At 43.8% G+C, this 22,868-nt stretch overlaps 1 protein-coding gene across 3 annotated transcripts in view; it reads left to right on the top strand.

The window, feature by feature from the left end:
- The window catches only part of macrod2 (mono-ADP ribosylhydrolase 2), a 931,382-nt gene that overhangs the window by 702,854 nt on the left and 205,660 nt on the right, over positions 1–22,868 (top strand). For all 3 annotated transcript variants that reach the window (XM_072677423.1, XM_072677422.1, XM_072677421.1), the window contains exons 7-8: positions 3,198–3,228; positions 14,417–14,490. In XM_072677423.1, the coding sequence (XP_072533524.1) occupies positions 3,198–3,228; positions 14,417–14,490 (105 nt within the window). The remainder of the gene's footprint in view (positions 1–3,197; positions 3,229–14,416; positions 14,491–22,868) is intronic.

The following is a 22,868-nucleotide window of genomic DNA, read 5'->3' as shown; positions in this document are numbered from 1 at the left end:
GCTGTGAATAATCCCATCCCAAGAGCTTCATAAACTTCCACAAAGGCGTGAGAATAGACATAAAAATGGGGCTGATCCAACCGAGCTCCCAATGCCAGACGATCCGCGATGGATCAATCCGAATTGTTATGATATTCATGAGTGGTTCAGCACCTTGCTGCCAACTCCACTTATGTAGTACAGCGGTTTCCAAACTGTGTAAGCCTTGAGGTTCTTTAAACATGAAGCAAAACGCAAAGTAGTCTGGAGGACCAGGAAACAGACACCAATTGATTCTGCTTCTTGATCTAGGTAGAGGGGTCAAAGTTCATTTCACACATTTTTTTTTTCTCAAAAGAACACAATTCATTGTTCCGAGACCACCTGAAGCCCTGAAACAACCCAAATGTAAAAATACCCTCAGCATCAATGGAGTCCATCCTTCACGGGGGTCTAAATTGTCAGACAAACTCAAGGACTCAAGAAGAACTCATGAAGAACTCAACCCCAAAGACCCTTAAATTCTTAAACAGCAGTACCTAGAAAGCCACACTACAAGGTGCAAAGTATCCCATCAGCACTGGAAAATGACTATAAACAGTTTAGGACGTTTAGGTGATGTTACTGCCCAACAAAACAACCAGATTTATGTGACATTGAGAATTTGTGGAACTGTGTTGGGAAGAAACCCCAAAACCCAAAACCCAACCACTGTTGGAAAGTCTTGAGATAGAAGAAGGTGTGGGAAGCAGTTCATGTAGATCATTTTAAGACATCAGTAATGACAAAGCAGTGTGAGGTGGTGATCAAGACCAGAGAAGCTCGTACAGGACCATTACTGTGGTGGTACACTTAAGGGTTAGCATATTGCTGCTGTCCATTGAAAAACATGTATCTCCATTTTTCTCAATTTGTAGTCTTCTCCATGGTTTGAACCCTGTAGCTGCTTCTGTACAGTGAGGCTGAATAGACTAATAGACATGTTCTACATTAGTTTAGGTAAACTCTGATTTGCATTGACTTCCATTCAGAGTCAAGAACTTTTTTGCCTTCTTCTGGAAAGTCACCATTTGGTTTTTCATTGGACAGCGATGATATTTACTTGGGGAATGTTACTGTTCCAGTTGTCCAGTCGCTTTGCATTGCTTCCATATATTACAGCCTGCCTCTAGGCTTTTAGTTTCATTTTTTCCATTTAAATACAACTGATGATGAGTGATGAAATTAGAAAATTGAATGTAGCGAACTATTAAGATACCCAATTGAACTAGACTGAAAAATCTCTTACATTTAAAGCTACATTTGCATTGTTTCCAGTTTGGAGAACAAAGCTGTTCATTTTTGACAGTGTACAAAAGTAAAAAATCTGTGTCAACAGCTTGTTTTTTTTTCTTCTGGCTAACATGCTAAACTTCTTTTTTTTTTTAACTATTAAGAGTCGGCAAGTGTCTGATGAATTTAAATATGTAAAGCGTTTGCTTGAAGTTGCACAAGTTGCATGAAATGGTGTCCTGTAGGGTTGGGCGATATGGTACAATATTTAATAGAATATTAATAATAACAGACAAAATGCATCCTTTGTGGCTGATTCTTAAAACGTAGGTACCATCCCATCCCATACAGTACATAGAAAATGTGCTCAACCTCAACAATTCACTGTGATGAATTGTGCAGTTGGTCAGTGTTCTTTAAACCCTGACGGTATCTACAATATATCCAGAAATATCACAACACAATTCATCACAATGATATAAAATATCATCATATTGCCCACCCCTAATATCCAAGTTTTGGCACCATTCAATTATTAGTGGGGGTTCAGGTTCCTGAAGAAATGTACTATTCAGTTGTCTCAGTCTCCCCACTCTCCCTACTCTCTAATCCCTACTGCTAGATTTTGACCTGTATTTACTGTGCTTGAGCCTCCCTCCTTTATTCTCCCCCCCTTTTTACCGTACGTGACACAAGAGGTTTTTATTCTGGCATGTTGGAATCTTATTCTTGGCAAAGCCCATGAGACCACCTTGAAATTTTACTTTTATCTATTATCTGTTTATCTGCTACATCCTGGTCAGGGTCGCAGTGAGTCCAGGGCCTACTCGAAATCACTGGGGTGCAAGGCTGGAATATTCCCAGGACAGGGTGCCAGTCTATTGGAGGGAAGTTTTTTATATATATATTTTAAACTTTACCAATGATCTGGCAGTTCTCACTGTTGCTAGGTTACATAACACTGTCGCTAAGGTTACATATCATTAGTAACATGGAGGTTTATTGGGTCTCTGGTTCTGAGAGTGGTTCTTCTCAGGCTCGGGCCAAAGCGTGATGCTGTAGGTGGATTTGAATCGGGTTCAGACAGAATGTTCTCATGCTATGTTTGGGTTCGGGCCAACGTTTCAGGTCCAAGGCCACTCGCTGTGCGATTATCTGAAATATGTGTATGATCATCTATTCAGTTACCATGAGAGAAACGATGATTCTGCCATGGCCGCAATCTGCACGTTACATTACTGTGTGGGTGTGTTTGAGCCTCTCTTGGGAAATATGAATATGAACATGTCCGGTATGTTCCGTTCGTTCTGAGGAGTCTTTTTCGCCCAAGTTCTGAAATCTTGGAGCTAAAAAAAACAAGCACATGTTGGCCATCAGTGCTGAAATAATAGCGAGTCACAATTTTCTTGGAGGCGACTGGAAATAGTTTGGAAAAAATGCTTCCATGTAGCCTTGAGATACAAACGGAACGGTCTCCATATGCGGAAACTTGGCCCACGTCTTCAATCCTCTAGACCCCAGCGTACAGTATAGCCAGCGTTAACGTGTCAGCTTGCATTTGTAATTAGCCCTGTTGGCGCTTATGAAACATCCTCTATCAGATCACTGTCAGCCTTATTGGGATCACCGCCGTCCGCGCTGTTGAATTTTATGAAGTTTGATTTAATGAAATTCATGCATGTTGTCAAACTGCAGGCTTAGCAGGAAATGAAAAAGAAGGCGTGGATGGGGGGAATCTGTCAGTTTGGGGTTCTTTCAAAGGCGGCGGAGCTGCACTTTGAAAGTTCATAGATTAACTTCCATTAGAGTGAATGGCACAGATGGCTTGCTCCTCTCTATTTCTGTGCGGGCCGGGAATTTGTGTCGGTGGAAGCCGTTCATGTTTGCTATCTCAGAATGTACTCATACTTTCCTCATACTCTGCCTTTTTTTGATTTCTCTTTCAGGCCTTTCCCTGCATATCGACTGGAATTTACGGTAAGGACACTTTCCTTTCTTATCCCCCCCCCCCTCTCCCGCTTGCTAGAGTTCATGGAAAAGGGAGATCAAAAGTGGGGCTTAGGAAGAAGTATGAAGAAAAAAAATGAACAATTTCCATTTTAGTAGCCATAACAACGCTACGTAGGCTAGTAGCCATAACAAGGCTACACTATATATGTACACAGTAAATTGAATAAAATGAAGCATATTGATATGAAGTAATATATTATTATTAAGAAAAGCACGTCCAAGATTCATAAAACCTAATAAGCCAAAGAGTGTTAAGGGGTTAGAGTCAAAGTCAGTATGTAAAAAAAAAAAAAAAAAAACTCATGCAAATCAATGACCAATGCTCAGCTTCCGAAATGCTGCTGAAATGGACCAAAGAAATGTTTAAAAAGGGAAAAAGGTAATGAAGCATCATTTGGCAAAATGCAACAACAAATCGAAAAATAAATACACACATTAGACTACTACTCTCAATATCAATACACTATGAAATGGAAAAACGGCAGTGTTTAAGGTATGCCACAGAACTTCCAGACACGTCCGATTACTTTTGGATACATGTACTGTGGACTGAGAGAGTCAAAATCGAACTCAAATATATGTTTGGGGAAAAAATAGTACTGCAATTTATGAAACCCAGCACAGTGCCAACTGTGTGTGCTTTAGGTTTGTGTGGCTGCCAGTGGCATTGGCAGTATTGCACAGTAGAGGGAACCAAGGGTTTCACAAAATACCAGCAAATCCTGCATGCAAATGTCAAACCACCTGCTCAAAGGTTGAAGATATAAAGAGGATGGCTTCTAAATATACCTCAAAGAGACACAAACTGAAGTGTTTCAGAATGGCCCTCACAATTCCCTGACCTGAACCTCATATATCCGTTTGTGGATAGCCATTCAACAAGCTGTGCAGGGTGACCCGAGAATGTCTCAGAGCTAGAGGCCTTGTCTAAAAAAGACTGGGAGCTTGGGAAGGCTGCCCAAGGGGTCATTTTAGCCCAAAATAGTTCCATTTAGGGTCCACAAACTTCAACCCCAGGTATTCAACCCCAGGTGTTTAGCTTCATAAAAGATCCAGACTACATTTGTTTACATTTATGGCATCCAGCAGACGCTCTTACCCAGAGTGACTTACAAAAGTACTTAGTTGCCCACTCAGAATATGTCCCTAGCTAGTGTGAATAGGCTGGAATCCAAAGATACCCTTGGGCTGAGATACTGCCAGGCGCAAGATCAGTGCTGATACCTACATTCAGTGATACACAGTATCTGACTGCTCTGTACAAGCAATACACACTACCTGATTCCGAGATACAATATCTGATGCAGAAGTAAGGCGTTTGAGTGTAGTGAAGCAGTAGTTTTCAGTCCGTGGACCATGGCTCCGTAATGGGCTTTGGGAGGTACTGGAAGCCTCAGTTCTTTGTAGCAAGAGTTTCACAAGATGTTGGTAACATGGAGCAGAGATTCTGGCTCTACCACACCAGTGGTGTTCTATTGGATTTTGATCTGGTGACTTGGAAAGCCACTGAACTCATTGTCATGTTTGTGACACCAGTTTGAGGTGACTCTTGTTTTGTGACAATGGTGCATCTTCATGCTGGATGTAGCCATTAGAACATGAGAAAATAGTCATAGTCATGAAAGGATGCAACAATCCTTAAATAGGCTGCAGTGTTTGAAAGTGATTGATATTGTTGGGCAGAGTGTGCCAAGGAACCTCCACCAGTCTGGACCATTGACACAAGGCAGGTTGGGTCCCTGGATTCAAACTCTTGGTGCCAATCTGTGTTCCTCAGCAGAAGTCACAAAACATCAGCTTTCCAGGTTTGGTGAACCTGCACCCACTGCATCCTCAGCTTTCTGTTCTTAGCTGACAGAAGTAGAACCTGACATGGTCTTCTGCTCATGTGTGGCCCGTCTGCCTCAAGAATGGACGTGTTATGTAGAGTGGTTGTCCGAGTTACTGTGGTTGCCTTGCTGTCAGTGAATGGGTAGGTGTACAGAGCTCCCTAATAAATTGCTCAGAGAGCCTATTTTCAGTCTTCTAGATTTTGATTCTACGCCTTTGGATGGTCGTGGGTGTGGTGGGAGATCGACCGCCTCTGTCCAACATGGCCTGAGTTAATTGCCCTCACCAGGCTGCTCCAGCTAGCTCTCGAATTCAAGGAGAACTGCCCGCACCACCTCGCCAGCCACCACATTAAACGGCCTATTCAATAAATAAACAGTCTTATCTCCAGCCGCAAACTGCCTCGGCCTCTTCCCCGCAAGACTCATTAATTGTGGAGACGGGCACGGAGAGAGAGCGAGGACAAAAAGCGGAGCTTTAGAGGGGAGCGGCGTGATCAAAGGCCTAATAACCTGGAATGCGTCCCTCTGGCACGTTTCCCCTCTAATCCTGATTCCTCTTCATCGCAGGCTGAGGAACATCAGGCTGTTTTTCACATGTACAGATGAAAACTCCCTCTTACAATAGTCGAAACCAGGAGCCCGGCCCATTTCTTCTGTTGCTGATTTGGGCTAACGGTGTAATCCCAATCCCCTGAACACAGTAATCTGGGCCTAGGTTATGACCCTGTGATGCAATTTGGGGACGCTCTGGAAATTTCAATATTTCCATAGTTTCACTGTTCCTCTTTTTTTTTTCTTTGGCATTCCTTGCTTTCCTTACAGCCACGTAAGATGCATATCAACCACCTAGCAACATCCTAGTGACGGCTGGGGACACCAAAGCTACCACCTAGAAACGCTTTGGAACAAACACTTGGAACACTTGAAGCGACAACCTGTGATACCAAAGCCCCACCACAGCAACCAGTTAGCAATATTATAGTAACCGCTTTGGAATAACATAGCAACTGCTTAGCTTAACTGTTAGCACACCACAGTAACCATTAGAAACAGCATAGTAGCTTATTATATAATATTATTACATAAACCACTTAGGAACAGTGATAACAGTTGCTTAAAATATAAAGATAGCAACCACCTAAGATACCATAGCAAGTGATTAACACCACCACATCAAAAACCTAGCAACTTAGCATAGCATAGCATACATTTAGCAAAACCATGACAGCTAATCAGCAACACTGAAGCAACCACGTTGAAACAGCATAGCAGTTGCCTTGCAATTCAATTTGCAGCCATTTGGAACAGCACATTATAACTACCTAGCAAACATATAGCAACCACCTAGCAACACCTTGGAAACCACATGGATTAAGGCACTTGAATACTCTTTTCTACTGGTCAACTTTTTGGGTTCAGTCATGAATTTCTAGCATTTGGAATCAGAATCTGAGGCAACTCCAAAATGTTGCCTCTAGCTTGTTTGCCCCGGGAGGAGAACAGCATGTAGGCCAGTGGTTCAGAGAGGCAAAGGGGTCTTTAACATGCTTCAATCAAATCGTTCATTGACTTTAACTGTTGTAAAAGATGAGAACAGCATGTAACACATTTGTTACAGTACAGTTCGGACTGCACCAATAACAATTGACACTCTTTTTCCCCTCCCTCGACTGTGAGAGACAAAGTCGGTGGTGATGGATGGCTAGAGGGCAGGGTTTGGGGTTCGGGGGGCGTTCGGTGGGGGCGTTGTGGACACGGGCAGTAAGAAAAATGACTCCTCACTAGCCGCTGACACTTCAATCCTTCAGTCCAGCCTATTAGCTCAGGTCCAGCTTCCCCTGGCGTGGCGCACAGGACAGGTACCACCCATAAACAAACTAGGCCGGACGGTATGATATGGATTATTAAGTGGGGGGCTGCCAGGACCCATCAATCACCAGCCTGGCGACCCCCGGGTTCAAACGGATTATTCCTTTCTGAGAGGGTTCAGGACACCTCTGTGTATCTTACAAGATCAGTATTGATAGGCGGGCAGGAGTCAGAGCGCAGTTCCTGATAAAAGTCACTTCGTCTTTTAGTCTGTGTCTCTCTCAGCCTCTCCCTCACTCTCCCTGTATCTCTCTCAGTCACAGATTCTCTGTTTGGAAAAAGCAAACTACAAACACAAGAAGCTGATTTAGCATCAGGAATTTTCTGCCACTGCTAACAGTAATATGGTCCCTCCATTTCCACAGACTCAAAAGTAACCGGACAATGGGCTGATGAGCAACTTCATGGTCAGGGGTGGCCTGTTCCTTCATTATTTCATGACTCTGATTCTGGAAATAAAACACCTGGAGTTGATTCCAACTGCTGAATTTGCATTTGGTAGCTGTTCATGGGAACTCTTAATATGTTGTCTAAAAGGGTGGTGATGCAAGTGATGGAGGCAATCATTAGGCTAAAAAAAAAAGAAACAAGCTGTTCAGAGAGAGCAGAACCTGTAGTGGTGGAAATCAACTATTTGGCACATGCACTGGTGAGCTCAGCAACACCTAAAGCCCTGGAAGACCACACAATTCTTTCCTTGGTGAAGAAAACCCCTTCTATCTAGTCAAGTCAGGAACACTCTTGAAGGAGGAAGACCTATTATTGCTAAAGTCTACAATCAAGCGATGCCTTCAAGAGATGCATCCAGAGCAGAAAGGTCAGATCAGATTGCCCCAGTTGTGGAAAATGATTGCATATAAAGAAGAACAGAAAGGGTCCTTGATCTGAAGCAACACCACATCACCTGTCAAACATGGCGGAGGCACTGTTGTAGCAAGGTCATGTATTCCTGCCAGTGGAACTGGGTCGCTGATGTTTGCTGATGATATTCTTGCTTATTGAAGTAGGTAGATGAATTTTAGTGTTCACTGAGCTCTACGTTTGTGCACATATTCAGTCAAATCTGATAAATGGCGCTTCCCAATGCAGGCGGATTAAGGCCCAAAAATACTATAAACATAACCCGGGAGCTTCTTGAGCCAAAGAAGTCACCTGACCTCAAAAGCTGCAATTGGGCAGCTTTTCATTTACCGAAGACAGAATTTACTGAAGGAGAAAGACCTGCAGCAACTGAAGACCTAGCAAAGCATCTCAAGGAAGCAAACTCCATGAATTCCAGACTTCAGGCAGTCATTGACTGCAAAGGATTTGCATCCAAATATATAAAATATCCCAAGCCATGTTGCTTTGCCATCAGCAGTAGTCAAAGAGAGCGCAATTGGCCATGCTCTCTCCAGGTGGGTAGATGGCGCTCTTTCCCCTTAACCGAATATTTCGGCTGCCCAGCAGTGCCTTACCCTTCAAGGGTCAGGAGCATTGCTTGGGGAGTTATGTAGGGTTGTAAACAGTTACCGGGCCGTACCAAATTAGAATAAATTTTATAGTTATGTTAATACTAGTAACACTGCTAGTTATGTAAGTATGTCCGATTACTTATGAGCATGTTGAAATAGAGGGAGGGTGGTTCTGTGTAAATTTATCTGCAATTCCTAATCAGTTGATGCAATATTTTGGTTAGCATGGCTAACATTGACGCTGAAAATCATCCACACTTTGGTCACACCTTGGCTGTTTCAGTGAAAATTCATTGTGGTGGTGTCCAAATACTTATGTACCCGGCTATATATGGTATTCGCTCTCACTCACTCCCAGTTTGTTGTTTTTTTAAGTTCAGTTTAAATGCAATTCAGTGCAATTCTGTTTCATTCAGTTGAACTGAGCATCAATTGGGGTCTGTTACTCTCGCTCCCTCCCTCTCAAATCTCTAGTAAATCTCTCTCTCCCTCTCTCGTCTATAGATGGCCTCTCTCTTAAACATTGTTTAAGAGTGATAAGGGGAGAGAGCACCATCTACCCACCCAGAGAGAGCACGGCCAATTGTGCTCTCTCTGACTCCGCCTGCTGATGGCAAAGCCGCATGGCTCGGCCAGTCTCTCTGTCCGTAGATAGTCTCTCTCCTCTCTCCCTCTCTCTTGTGTTGAGTTAGTCTCTTTTTCACTCTCTCTCTCTCCTCTCTCTCGTGTCTCACTCTTTCACCCTCTCTCTCGGGATAAAAGTTTAGGCGAGATGGGCGGAAATCGAAATCTCCCTTCTCTTGTATTCTTGGCGCTGTTTACCTGTCGCTCAGGTGGATGGAGAAGTTGTTGACACTGAGGTTTTAGCCTGGGCCTGTGTGTGAGGGAGATACAGAGCAGTAAGCTTTAGAGGATCTCTGGTGTGTGTGTCCTGGCTGCTGCGCCGGGATCAGCAGGGTTAGCCAGCTAAACGTCTTCACTCGGTCATCCCCGAGTCCGGCCCTGTAGGGGATTAGGAGCAGAGCTCTCTTTCATGGGGCCTTATCTGTCCACTGCGACTCCTCACCAGTTACGCACCCCGCAAGGGCTGCCCGCTAAAGCCTAGGCTTTAGTGCGCTGATGACCGGGCCGGGGAGTGTAGAGGGGACATGCTGGATCTAGATTTGAGCTGCTTTTATTAGGGCTGCTTTTCTATGACTGTTACATGAGGAATGTTTGTGGAAAACAAGGACGGTTGATCTTCTGTGCAGCTTATCAGTTCTGATACAGCCCCACAGCATGGTGCTACCCCCCACCCTACTTAGTAGTTGTTACAGTGCTTATGGGATTGAAGGCCTCACCTTGGTGGTGCTTAGGTTGTTCCTGATTATCCAAACCAATTTCCGGTTGGCTAAGGGTGACGTCTTCTAGATTCTCAATAACTTCAACTTACATTGACTGCATTCTAGTGTTCAAAACACAGCATTCACTGGTTTATGCTGATCTGGTGCCGGTGTGGTACTGGTTGGCCAGCATGCCAGTGTTCAGAAAACAACATATACTGGTTTATGCTGGTCTGATGCTGGTGCGGTATTGTTTTTCCACCATACTATCATTCAAACACAACATATGCTGGTTTATGCTGGTCTGATGCTGGTGCGGTGCTGGTTTATCACCATACCATCATTCAAAACACAACATATGCTGGTTTATGCTGGTCTGATGCTGGTGCAGTGCTGGTTTAACACCATACCATCATTCAGAACACAGCATATGCTGGTTTATGCCGGTCTGATGCTGGTGCGGTACTGGTTTTCCACCATACCATCATTCAGAACACAACATATGCTGGTTTATGCCGGTCTGATGCTGGTGTGGTGCTGGTTTACCACCATACCATCATTCAAAACACAACATATGCTGGTTTATACTGGTCTGATGCTGGTGCGGTGCTGGTTTACCACCATACCATCATTCAAAACATAACATATGCTGGTTTATACTGGTCTGATGCTGGTGTGGTGCTGGTTTACCACCATACCATTATTCAAACACAACATATGCTGGTTTATGCTGGTCTGATGCTGGTGCAGTGCTGGTTTAACACCATACCATCATTCAGAACACAGCATATGCTGGTTTATGCCGGTCTGATGCTGGTGCGGTACTGGTTTTCCACCATACCATCATTCAGAACACAACATATGCTGGTTTATGCCGGTCTGATGCTGGTGTGGTGCTGGTTTACCACCATACCATCATATAAAACACAACATATGCTGGTTTATGCTTTAATGCAGTTTTTAAAGAATTATTTTATATTAACTTCCCTTATTTCTCATCATCTTGAAGATGAATTGTTGTGATTTGACTATGATATTGAAACACCCGTCAGCTTTAAAACTATCAGGCAGCTTCAGAACACTCGTGCTCGCTGACTCATTGCATGCGAGCTTCTGCTTTCATGAGCCCCCCAGGTCACGGCAGGCTCGCGCGGAAGCCTGGGCTCCATCTCCAAGTTCACTCATGGGTTACGGCATCTCAGTTTTGCGCTGCCGTGTCATTCAGAGACAGCCCCAGTAATTATTTAACAGCCTCTTCCACAGCCTGTGTGCCGAAGCCTACAGTATAGCCTCTCTCTGCTCCTGCCGAGAAAAGTGTCTCGCAATCACTCTGTCCTCTCTCTCCCACCCCCTCCCGCTCTCTCTCTCTCTCTTTGTCTCTTTCTCCGTCTGTCTCTCCTAACCTCTTTCCCCGACCCCTCCTCTCGTGATGAAGTGCAGGGGGTTTGGGCTGAAACAGAAAGTGCTCATGCGAGGCGAGACTTGCCTTAATTGACGCCTTGCCAAGACAGATCCTCACAGGCCTGGTGATTTTCCACAGCCTGGAAGTTCATCCAGAGCTCCAGAAACCTGGCGGGGGCCTGGGATGGTGCCCCCACACCTTCCCCCAACCTGGCCTGACATCAGGAAAGGAAAAACAAAGCTCCTGATACTAATCCCAAAGAAAGGTTCAAAAGTTTGGGTACAGCTGATTGTACAGCTATCGCCCACTTGTCTAGAGTCTTGGCGTTGGGAATTTTGTTGCTTGGGATCTTAAATTCCAAATGTTTTAAATGTTTGCGATACTTTTCCAATGCCGGGAGGGTGAGGACTCCAATGCCGCAAATCTATGGGCAACCAACGCACTCGGAGGAAAGCACTGGGTACCCAGCTTTGATGCATCGGCCCACAGATGCCCGTGCTAGCCAACATCACACTGGGCCAATGTGGGGGAGAGAGACCCATCCACCCACCCAGAAAGCAAGGCCAGTTGTTCTCTTTCTGGCTCTGGCTGCTGATGGCACGCAGCACGATCCAGAATTCGAAAAAGAGATCCTCGGGTCATGGTGGCAGCTCCTTAGTCTGCTTGACCACTCAGGACCCCCTCCATCTATATTCTAACCTAAGACAGTATAATGTACAAAATAATTACATGCATCTCATGATATAGAGATGGTTCCTACAAGACTATTCATTTTCCTTTTCAATTTATATTCAATTTGACTTGATTGATCGTTGGGATTTTGGGAATTATTGCATTGGTCAGTTCAATTGGTCATATCATATGATTTCTTAACATGTACAAGAAATCTGGGTTTCTGAATGGATCAGATATGTGTTGGAAATATTTGGTCAGTATTTCTGTGATAATTCCTTGTGTGTTATTTAATTTCATGTATATTATAAAAACACCCCCCCTCCCAAAAAACACAAAATAACCCTCTTGTACTAATAGGAGTGTCAAAACATTTGACTGATACCTAAAATAGCACAGAAGGAAAGCCGGGCCGTGAGGCTGCGCTCTGTGTGAGATCACTTTGTGCCGACTAGAGAAAGAACAGAATGATCAGAGCGAGCTCTCCATGGGTTCTGACTGCTCAGTCTGACCTTGGACGTGGCAGCCTTAGTCTCCCAGGGCTGAACTGGCAAACATCACACAGCTCCAGTAACCTCTCTCTCGCCATATGATTATGCTTGTAAGTATAAATCAATATTGAATCAGCAAAATGCTAAAGATGTGAAATATACATGCCCCTCATGCCGCCCCTTCTCTGTGCCATTAAGGCCTTACAGTAGATATAGCCTCTGACCACGGCAGTAATGAATCTGCCTTATGCGGTAGTCTATACAGCCCACTCCACCAGACAAGCAAACTCCTCAAATTGTCCCTGAAGACCATGAGGCTGTTTACACCTTGTAGCTCTGAGTGGTGGACTCTAGCCCACCTGGGACCCAAGCCAAACTTGACTATGAGTACCATGTTTACCTAAAACACCTCTACGTCCTCCACCACAGCCCTTAATTTTCCTCTCAATCATTTGCTGTTGACGGACATGTTTACCCAGATGTTCTTCTGGGTAAGTAAGTAACTGCTGAAAATTCTGACCTTTCTGATTGAGCTTTGAGCTTGAGTCAAAGTTGCCAATGATGTCAATATCAGAAAGCTCATAGCTGACCTCATGATGACCTTACTGCTGGCAAGTCCATTCAACTGCCTCTGGTACACAGACAGTGTGAGAGAGGATTATCTGAGTCTGGCTTTGTTAGCTAACATTGTGGCCCTGCATTGTGGCCTAGGGACTAAGCTTCTCCAGTTGTCTCAGTCAACACACACCTATATACACACACACACACTCCAGTCATACCTGGCACCAGTACTCCGGAGCATCTGCCATCATACCCTCAGCCGGTTCCTCCGGTGGAGAGACAGCAGAGGGGTGGGAATGAAGTTGGAGATGATGAGATGATGCGTTCTGTGTTCTGTGACCTCACCCCTCCCGGAGCTTCGCAAATTGTCTGGTGCTGAAAGGCAATGATGGGACGTCAGGAGACACTTGGATTGGGTCTCCTTGACATCTCCTGTCTGAATATCTCGCCGTTGCAGAGGCTCCAGTAATTACGTCTCATGCCTGAGCCTGTGAGCAAGGGACGGATTAATAAATCCTGGACCCTGGAGCACAAACCTTCCCTGGCCGACGGGATATTTGTTCGCAGTAGGGGCGAATAAGGCTGGACTTTGTGTTTCAGATATGACTGCTTTTTAAAGAAGTCACAGTACAAAACTGGGGTCATTTATGTGTATCAGACTGCCTGGCCACCCGAAAAGAGGGAGGACATTGGAGGTAGGACCATAGCTTCCCAGGCCCGTTTGCTGGTTGGTATCAAACCAAGCTTTTTAACTGTATGGGATCAAAAAAGGTTGGAAAAGGGTCATGTGACAAAACGTTTGGCGTGTAATGCGGTTCAAGAAAGATGTAGGATCTGGACCCTTTTAAAGGCAAATCTAGTATAGTGGCCTAGTGGCCAGTGATCGGAGCATATCAGGGCCATGGTCTCAACCAGGGCCTTCCCCCATTGTACCTGATTAGTTCTGGCATGCCGTCCAGCCCATCTTTCTCTTTCTCTTCCTTATTAAAAAGTAATCCAGCCCAAATATATTCCCAATCGATAGCCTGTGTTAACAGAGTGGTTGCTTTCCCATCTTGGCCCGGGCTTCAGTGATTAATATGGCAGTTGGCCGCCCCATTCCTTGCACTTACCGGTCAATATGTCATTACGTTCTCATTGTGGTGGCGACCCCAGCGACAAGCACGGACAGTGGGACAGTGGAGGCGGCCGTGTTGCTCAGCGTAAAAAAAGGATACATAAATTTTGGAGGGGGCTTTTCAGACAGCGGTGATGAATTTCACTAAATATTGTAACGAGCTGTGTTTTGGAGGTGTTTGATGGGGGGGAAGCTTGCGTCCCGAGCAACAGCTTCCTGAATTATAGCGCAATTTAGATTTCTAGCCCCGAGGGGAGTCATTTTCAGACCGAATAAACACAATAAAATCAATGAAGGCTCTGCGGCGGCTCACGGCTTCGCTGTCTGTTGGGGCTTTCGAGAGTGTGCGGGTTGAGGATAGGTGAGCAGGCCCAAGGTTTGATGTTTGCGTGAGAGTTCTGATGAATTCCATCTCTCCATCTCTTCTCTTGGCAGGTTTTCCCAATGAGCCGGCGGCCATCATCGCCCTGCAGACTGCAAAGGAGTGGTTGAAAGAGAACAAGGATGAGGTAAGAGCTGTTGGGGTCTTGTTTGTTTAAGCTGGTTTAGAGACATTCGCTTTGGTTTGGCAGTCAAAACGGTAGGATTCCCGTTCTGCCACACATGCCTCATTTGACCCGCTCGGAGCTTTTTCGTTGTGCATATCCAATTAAAAGCGGAGGTCTTTAAATGGTCTGATGGCTTTTTAAATTGGCCTCCAAACAGCGTGCTAAACCGGGACACAGTCAGGAAAAACACACGCAGCCGAAATGAAATTAGTCCAAATTAATTAGTGAGTTCAGTAGGTGATCACAGTACTGTTTTAGAGCTGAGCACACAAGCGCGTGGCGATGCTTACCTACATGGCAATGCTAATTAGACTCCTAAACTGGAGTTACTCGGAAATGTAGCACTGAGTTATAGAGTTCCTTTTACAAAGAGTGTCTTTCAGTTGCTCCCTGAAGCCTGTGGTCAAAAGCTCTGGCAGGCCTTAAAAGTAAATGTTCTGGAGAGGGTTCTTCACAGCGATACAATAGAAAAGAGAAGGCCAGTCTTGGCCGCAAAAGCCGGTGTGGCTACAGGCCTTCATTCTACAGCATGTCTATTAAGCACGTCTATTATCAACGAAGTGTTGGGATCTGACTTTACCAGGAACTGCAATTTTCCCATTGGCCAGGGTTTGTATTCAGTGACTACATCTGCTCTACAATGCATGCTTATTGTTAAGGTAGACAGAAGTGTATAATAGATGTTTGGACGATTTATAAATGATTACAGTGTGGTTTGCCTCCTTGGTTTTCTTGCACTGGTGTGTTTAAACAGTTTTTTAATAAGCAGCAGATCAACAGTGGCCGTCAGCCTTCAGGAAATATGGCCTGGTTTTACCTGGGATATTAGACAAGTGGTATGAAATCACCGGTAGATGACCAACCAGTTGTGATGACCAATTTTTTTTGCTGTCGAGGACCCCAAGATGCATTACGATCGGATAATGATCAGATCACTCAAACCACATTCGGAGGCGGTCAGAGATGGATCTCATCCGCATTAAATACATGTGTAAACTGCATTTCCAGAAAATACAGTACTTCTGAAAAGCAGAAATACGTCTGACGAAAACCAAAAGTCTCTACCTGGGGTATTAGACAAGTGGTGTGAAATCACCGCTCAAGAAATGTACATAGAAAAGCTACAATGTCCACAGACTACCAACTGTAGCCAAAGTGTAAGACCCATTGACCTGGATGACCAACCAATTATGATGACCAATTTTCTGCTGCCCAGGACATTGGATTCAGTAGTCAGTAGTCAGCACACTGTACTAATATGTTAATTTTATGTACTTAAATTAGCACATTCTACAGTTTTCGTTTCTTTTGATCCAGAGTGTCCGGCTTCATTTCAGCTTCAACCAAGAATGGACGTCACTAGTGCAGCGAAAACTGCTGATCTACTGATTAATCAAGTGGAATCAAGTGTGCTCCTGCTTGATTGGAATGAAACCCTTCAGCTACTCTGGCCCTTTGCTGATAAGATTTGACCCCACTTTATATGGATGGTTTAGTAAAGAACCGTTCTTTTGTAAACGGAATGTAGAACCACATCATGTAGAACAGTGAACAGGCAAAAACAGGTAGTGTGTATAGTACTGAATTAAAAAAAGATTACTTTCTGTCAAGGTTGGAAGTGATCCAGAAGGTAGATGCATAGGAGCAGGGTCGGTGGTTGCTAGCGTAGCTTACTAGAAGCCGAGAACCATGTAGGGAACCTTTATTTTTTAAGAGCATATGTGGACAAGGGAACTTCTTTAATGCCGCCATTGTTTTGGTTGCTACTATTGAACATACTGCCCATACCTAGCTTGAGCTTAATGCTTACAAACCCAAATGTAGAACCTACGTGAGAATACCGGACTGTAGAATAGCATTGGGTGATGGCTGCTGTGACCTGCCTGCCATGTATTCGTGTCTTCTTGCAGAAATTGCTTTTACAGTTGGCCAATAGCAAGAAATAGGCCTGTAATGGATTATATAAGAGCACCCAGGCTAAGCTAAGGTCATTGTCGATTTAACTCTGCTTGATCCAGTTGGCTCTCTTAAAATACAAAACAGTGTTATGATTTCATGGCAAAAAAAAAAAAAGGTGTGTACGGCCCGTGGCTCGAACGAGGGGGAAACGCGAGGATTAATTATCCGGTCTTAGTGCAGCGGGAGGAAATGACAAAGAGGAAGGAGAGAAGCTGTGGGCGCCTGACAGACTTGTGTCTTCCCCATGGCACTGCCAGCACCTGCCCGCATTACTTTGGTGTTATTGGCTTCTTTTTTCTCCGTTCTCTTGACTGTGGCGGAATTGATCTGGGCTCTAGTTTACGTGCTGTCAGTCAGCTTCTCTCGAGAAGGGAGCGAAGGCTGAAGCCAAAGCAGGAGAAGAATACGGTGGTGTGGGCTGATAGAAACTAGAGGCCGGCTGAAAAAGAAATGGGTCTTTGGGAAAGAAATGAGTTTTTTTTTTTGACGGGGGGTGGGTGTGAGGGTGTGGGGTGGGGGGGTTGTGTGTAGGGTTGCATCAGCAAAGTCGTCTGTTCTGAGAAAGACAGAAAAAGAGAGAGAGAGAGAGAGAGAGGGAGTTCACAGTGTCTGGAAATCTGTCAGATGGTGAGACAGAGGCTGTAGAGAATATGGCCGGTGCCAGGACTAAGCAATACCATTCAGCGAGGGTTATAGCGGACTGACCCCATATCTTAATAACCAAGCAGCTATCTGAATGTGCAGCAATTCCTCTTAAAAGCTTTCTGATAGCAATAGTCAAGCAACACAATGTAACAATAACATTGAAAAGTTTCATTTTTTTTTATATCTTTATGGATGCTGGGGAAAAAAACAATGCGTTTAATACACTTTCAGGTTCAAATACGTGCTTCATTTCCACAAGCATGCAATATATTATGTCAGCGCAATTATTACCGAAAAACAATGAATCTGAAGGAGAGCATCGCCCATGTGTTTTATTCATATGTAAATGACATAGATGTCGCTTCAAATAGATTCAGTGCGTCACTTCGTTGCAGTGTGGGAACGACCCGCTACCCATTTATTTATTATTTACCTCGTCTGCGACTGAATAACTACATTTAAATATCACATAAATCTTTCATTAATGCCTTAAACAGCTTTCTATTACTGAAGAATAGCCCCACCAGTTGGTACAGAAGTCCCTGTAGTTACTGAGTAATACACCTTACTGTACAGGGTTTAAGCCAGAGACTCTCTTGGTTAGTTTTAGGGTACCTGGCATCGTACATTGTACAGCTTTAGTGTGTAAGCACTGACCGACAAGATTTTACATGATGCAAGGTTCTTCATTCCTTTGGTGCAATAGCACCACCCTAGACATGTCACTGGCCCCCCACAGAAATGGGACTGTCCACCCCGGCTGTCCCAGCATTGGTTATTAGATTCTCAGTCCTAGACAGGATTGGTTATTATCTGGACGCTAGCAGAGACACAACACTCGATAACACCACTACCGGTGCAGAATTGCCAGGCAGCTGACGCTCTCTGAGGAAAGCGCCAGGTCCCCAACTTTGCCTGTGTGGGCAGCATTTACCCACCAGAAAGCGACTGGCCAATTGAGAACATGCTTTGTTCCAGAGTTCTTCTGGACGCCCCAGTCCAGCCAGCACACCACCAGTGTGGATGTGTTCAGTTCCAGCAGCAGCAGCAGCTCACCTGATTTACCATCATTAAGCCCTGATTTACCAAGCCAGGTATTGGGTGATGACTATAAATGATACTAGACTCCCATGAGGAGAACTTTGGAGATGTTTGGATGAACACAGTGATGGACGACCATGACTTCCTGTAGGAATTTTATTAGTACTAAGGAAATAAACACTTACTGCCCAATTTGGCCCATATGTAGACTGCTGGACAGCACGTTTTGAAACTTCAGCAATGCTAACCTACATACGACAGTCTTATTTTTTTTTTTAAATGGACGAAAATGAGGTTTTCCTTGCATCAGACCCATTAGCGGTTAGCTTGTATGGTCTTAATGTATCAAACCGCAGTTCGGTCCATATTGTGCAGCTTTTAATGGCCCATTATTTTTCTCCAAGGCTGAAATAGAGGTTTCCTAATGCTTCATCATATAGGCAGTATGTTTTGTACACTGTGCACTTTCCGGCACCGGTGGCAGTAGTTTGGGGATTTTATGAGCAATGAGCGTGGAGCTGTTCCAGCCAGCTAATGTTGCAGCTACAGTTGTAATGAGTGCATGAGTCGAATTCCAATGGTCACGTCGTATAAAAGAAGTAAAAAAATGTGAAATCTGTGCTCATGGTCGTGGGAGTTCAACTAGCATAAGCCTTAAAGAGGTCTCTGCTCATACGAGAGCTGAAACCTCATGTGCAAGAGTTTAGCAAACATTTACTAAGCGAGAGCATTTATTGGATAACATGGTGGAGAAGATCCCCGCTGGACCTCTGAGAGACGTTTAGTATTCCTCTCTTCTCCTTCCTTCATGCAGAGATATTATGTGGATAGGGTGCCTGCTCGGCTCGGCGGCACTGATCTGAAAGTAGGAGCTGGCCTTGCTGTTAGCTGATCTCTAGCTTGATAGACCAACCAGGCTGTGTGAAAGAGTGTGCGATCACCTATCGGTGTTTATTTGATTGAATGCATAATGTCGAAGTGTTCACCAGTGGAATCAAGGTTCTAAACTTTTAGCACTCCGGCATTTTAAACTTGTGCTAACTGTGACTTACATTAGTAATAGGAACGTTTTTGGCGTAGGGTTGGCAAATGCAGAAAGTAGGGTTATCTAGCTTCCTTGCAAATGCACCTGCAGGAAATACCTACGGTAGTGCATCCTCCGACCAGTGCATCAACTGGCTTCGTCAACTAGCATTAGCTTTTAGCATTAAAACTTCTTAGCCTCGCTTCCATATTCTAATGAAGTAGCCATTGCGTTTACCCTTGAAGGACTTGCTGCTGGACTGGGTCCGTTTTTCAGTTCAGTTTTAGTTATGTAGGTTTCATGATGATACTGAGATACTGAGAGAAATGATGTGCTGGGTGATGTGGTTGACCAGCTAAACTTTGAAAAAGAAGCAAGAGTTTGATCAAATAAAAAAAAAAAAAAAAAAAAAAAAAATATATATATATATATATATATATATATATATATATATATATGTGTGTGTATTAGAAGGGGGGAGAAGACAGTTTGAGGACAGATGAAGATTGCTAAGGATACTGCATCTTAAAAAAAAAACAGAAAACAATGTAAGTGTAATATATTACACTAAGGTAGGCTATACCGCAGTACCTTAGCGTGATGGTGATTGATGACTGAGTGTTAACCTTCACACACCAAGCGGTGTGTTCTCCATGCGGTGATTAAACTGGTGGAGAGAAGGGGTTTCTGTGGCGGGTTTCATTAGAGATACACACAGAATACTTGAGCTAGCTTGAATTCACTGTTGCTTACTTTATTGATTTAAAGATATATACATATATTATTATTATTATTATTATTATTATTATTGTTGTTGTTGTTATTACACTATACTATACTATAGTATATATATATATATATATATATATATAGTGTAAATCTGACAGCCATATTCACCATTAGTGTTGGACATTTTGGTCGTTAACCCATCCATGCAGTAAACATACACACCAATGATCAAACACACACAGTGACCGTGAGCGCACATGCCCAGGAAGCAGGGAGTGTGAAGAAGGGGCCTTGCTCAAGGGCCCAACAGCGACAACTTGCCACTGTTCGAACCTACGTCGCTGTCATCAATAGCCTGGTGCTGTAACCGCTGAGCCATCAGATAAAATCTCAGTATGATGTAACTGGTTAGGAAGGAATCTCAGTGAAGTTGAGCGACTAATTTGGATTTTGGAGTTGTTTCATGGTGTTGGATCTGAGTTAATGTTCAGTTCCACAATAACTGACAAATGTAGACCATAGCAACGAGTATATGAGGGGATAAAGTTAAGTGACGGCTGTCGAAGCGACCTACGTGTTGTTCTTTGGTATTTGGAGCTGTATTCAGCTGGCATAGCTTAGTTGGCTTAGCTTAACTTAGCCCAGCCTAGCCTAGTTAGTGGGCCAGAAGTGTCAGCTAGGTTTCAGTGATGCTCATATTACAAATGTTGGAGGGTACAGCCTGAGAAATCTGAGAGCACAACAGTGAATGATAGCTTGGCCTAGTCTATTTAGCAGGCCAAACCTGTACAGGTTTGAGTGATGCTGACATTTCACACGTTTAGAGGGTAAAGGCTCCAAATTCGAGAGTTAAAAGTTGAGCAAAAGGCAGAAATAAAGCTTGTTCATGTGTTATTGTGCAGCTGTTAGCCGTCGCTGACCATTAACATCCTGGGTAAAGCTGTATGTGTGAAAGGGGCTGTAATGACTGTATCTCATCTGAACCAGGCGGCCTATGCTATTGAATAGGTAAAGCTGCAAAAGCTGCTAAAAATGTCACGGAAAGAAAGAATGATCTGTAGCTTGATCGCTAGCTAAAGTGACCGGTTTCCCTGCACCTGAAAGGGAGAATCGAAATGCGTCGTTAGCCACAACATTCAGACAAATGTGGAGCTGTAGGAAAAGGGCACTGTTAGAAAATACTGCATTGCACCATCAGGTATAAGCAGTGTGGAGCTTCTAAAAGCAGTTCTGCTGTCTCATCGCTCATGGGAGGGAATTTTTGTGTCATCTTGCTTTAGACATGTATTTCATATAAATATAAACATTATTTAAAACCCTGGAGTTCCAACTTTCAGCATCAGCTAAATATTTAATATGTAAAATGCTCGTTTAACAGCGGCAGAGCAATGCTGAAATAGCCCCTGCTTCTGGACCGTGGCATCAAAACGCAATTAGTTCTCACGCACTGTCTGCCCTATTGTTCTTCTTCAAAATAATAACAGTGCAGCTGTGCTTCATCATGTAAATCCGTTATATATTTTTTTCCTTTGTCCTCAGTCTTGTTTTAGCGGCAGGGCCAACCTAAATGAAGCCCGGGGTTTACTGTTATACCATGTGCCATCTTTTCCTGTTTTTTTTTTTTTGCAGTGGACACCAATCATATTCAGGCACGGTTGACTTCTTTCAGTCCCTCAGTTAAACCGCACTGCTGTCACATGCCCTGCCACGAGCAAAATCAGGCGGTCATCTCATTTACACCTCCTTCTAAATAGGAACAGTCAAATTGGGCTTCCTGTCAATTCATTCGTCTTCCTATCTCTTGCTCTTTCTCTCGCACTCTCTCTCTCTCTCTTGTGCTCTCTCTCTGTGTGTTGCTGCTCCGTGTGATGAATAACTGCATGCAGTGGGCTGACAGACACAGGGACCCCCCCCCCCCCCCACCCCATCCTGAGCTCAGCCACAAAGGCTGACACCAACACTGTCGTGACAAGAGTCCGCATATCAACTCTAATGGCCCTTCTCATTCTGTCGCAGCTTCACATGAAGGCATTAGTGCAGTGCTGCGTATACACAGGTATACCAAATAGACCCACCTCTGAGGAAAAGTGGCTTTACCTTTCGCAGCTAAAAATAGTGAGAAGCGTCTGTGTGACCTGGTCTCCTATTAGATTTGATAGCCATCAATCTGCTTGCCATCAACCAGTTGTGTTTTAAATGTGAATCAGCGGGGCAGCTCACTTCTTTATATGTTGTTTTGCGCCTTTCTCGCTGCCGTCGTACTTTAATAACTTGGATTAACTTTATCTATGTTAATTAGATTATTGAATTTTACATTAAATAGCAACCATGGCAGTAGTATATTAAGGAAACAAATTATCTAACTAGAATCCATATCAGTAGTGTATAAATGGAACTAGTAAGCTAGCTAGAATCTGTGGTGGTAGTGTATAAATGAAACTAGTAAGCTAGCTAGAATCTATGGCAGCAGTGTATAAATGAAACTAGTAAGCTAGCTAGAATCTATGGTGGTAGTGTATAAATGAAACTAGTAAGCTAGCTAGAATCTATGGTGGTAGTGTATAAATGAAACTAGTAAGCTAGCTAGAATCTATGGCGGCAGTGTATAAATGAAACTAGTAAGCTAGCTAGAATCTATGGCAGCAGTGTATAAATGAAACTAGTAAGCTAGCTAGAATCTATGGCAGCAGTGTATAAATGAAACTAGTAAGCTAGCTAGAATCTATGGTGGTAGTGTATAAATGAAACTAGTAAGCTAGCTAGAATCTATGGCAGCAGTGTATAAATGAAACTAGTAAGCTAGCTAGAATCTATGGCAGCAGTGTATAAATGAAACTAGTAAGCTAGCTAGAATCTATGGCGGTAGTGTATAAATGAAACTAGTAAGCTAGCTAGAATCTATGGTGGTAGTGTATAAATGAAACTAGTAAGCTAGCTAGAA

Source organism: Salminus brasiliensis, chromosome 4 (assembly GCF_030463535.1).
Source record: "Salminus brasiliensis chromosome 4, fSalBra1.hap2, whole genome shotgun sequence".
Classification (NCBI taxonomy): domain Eukaryota; kingdom Metazoa; phylum Chordata; class Actinopteri; order Characiformes; family Bryconidae; genus Salminus; species Salminus brasiliensis.
The sequence above is the reverse complement of the archived record's forward strand: the minus strand, read 5'-3'. Positions and strand labels throughout refer to the sequence as shown.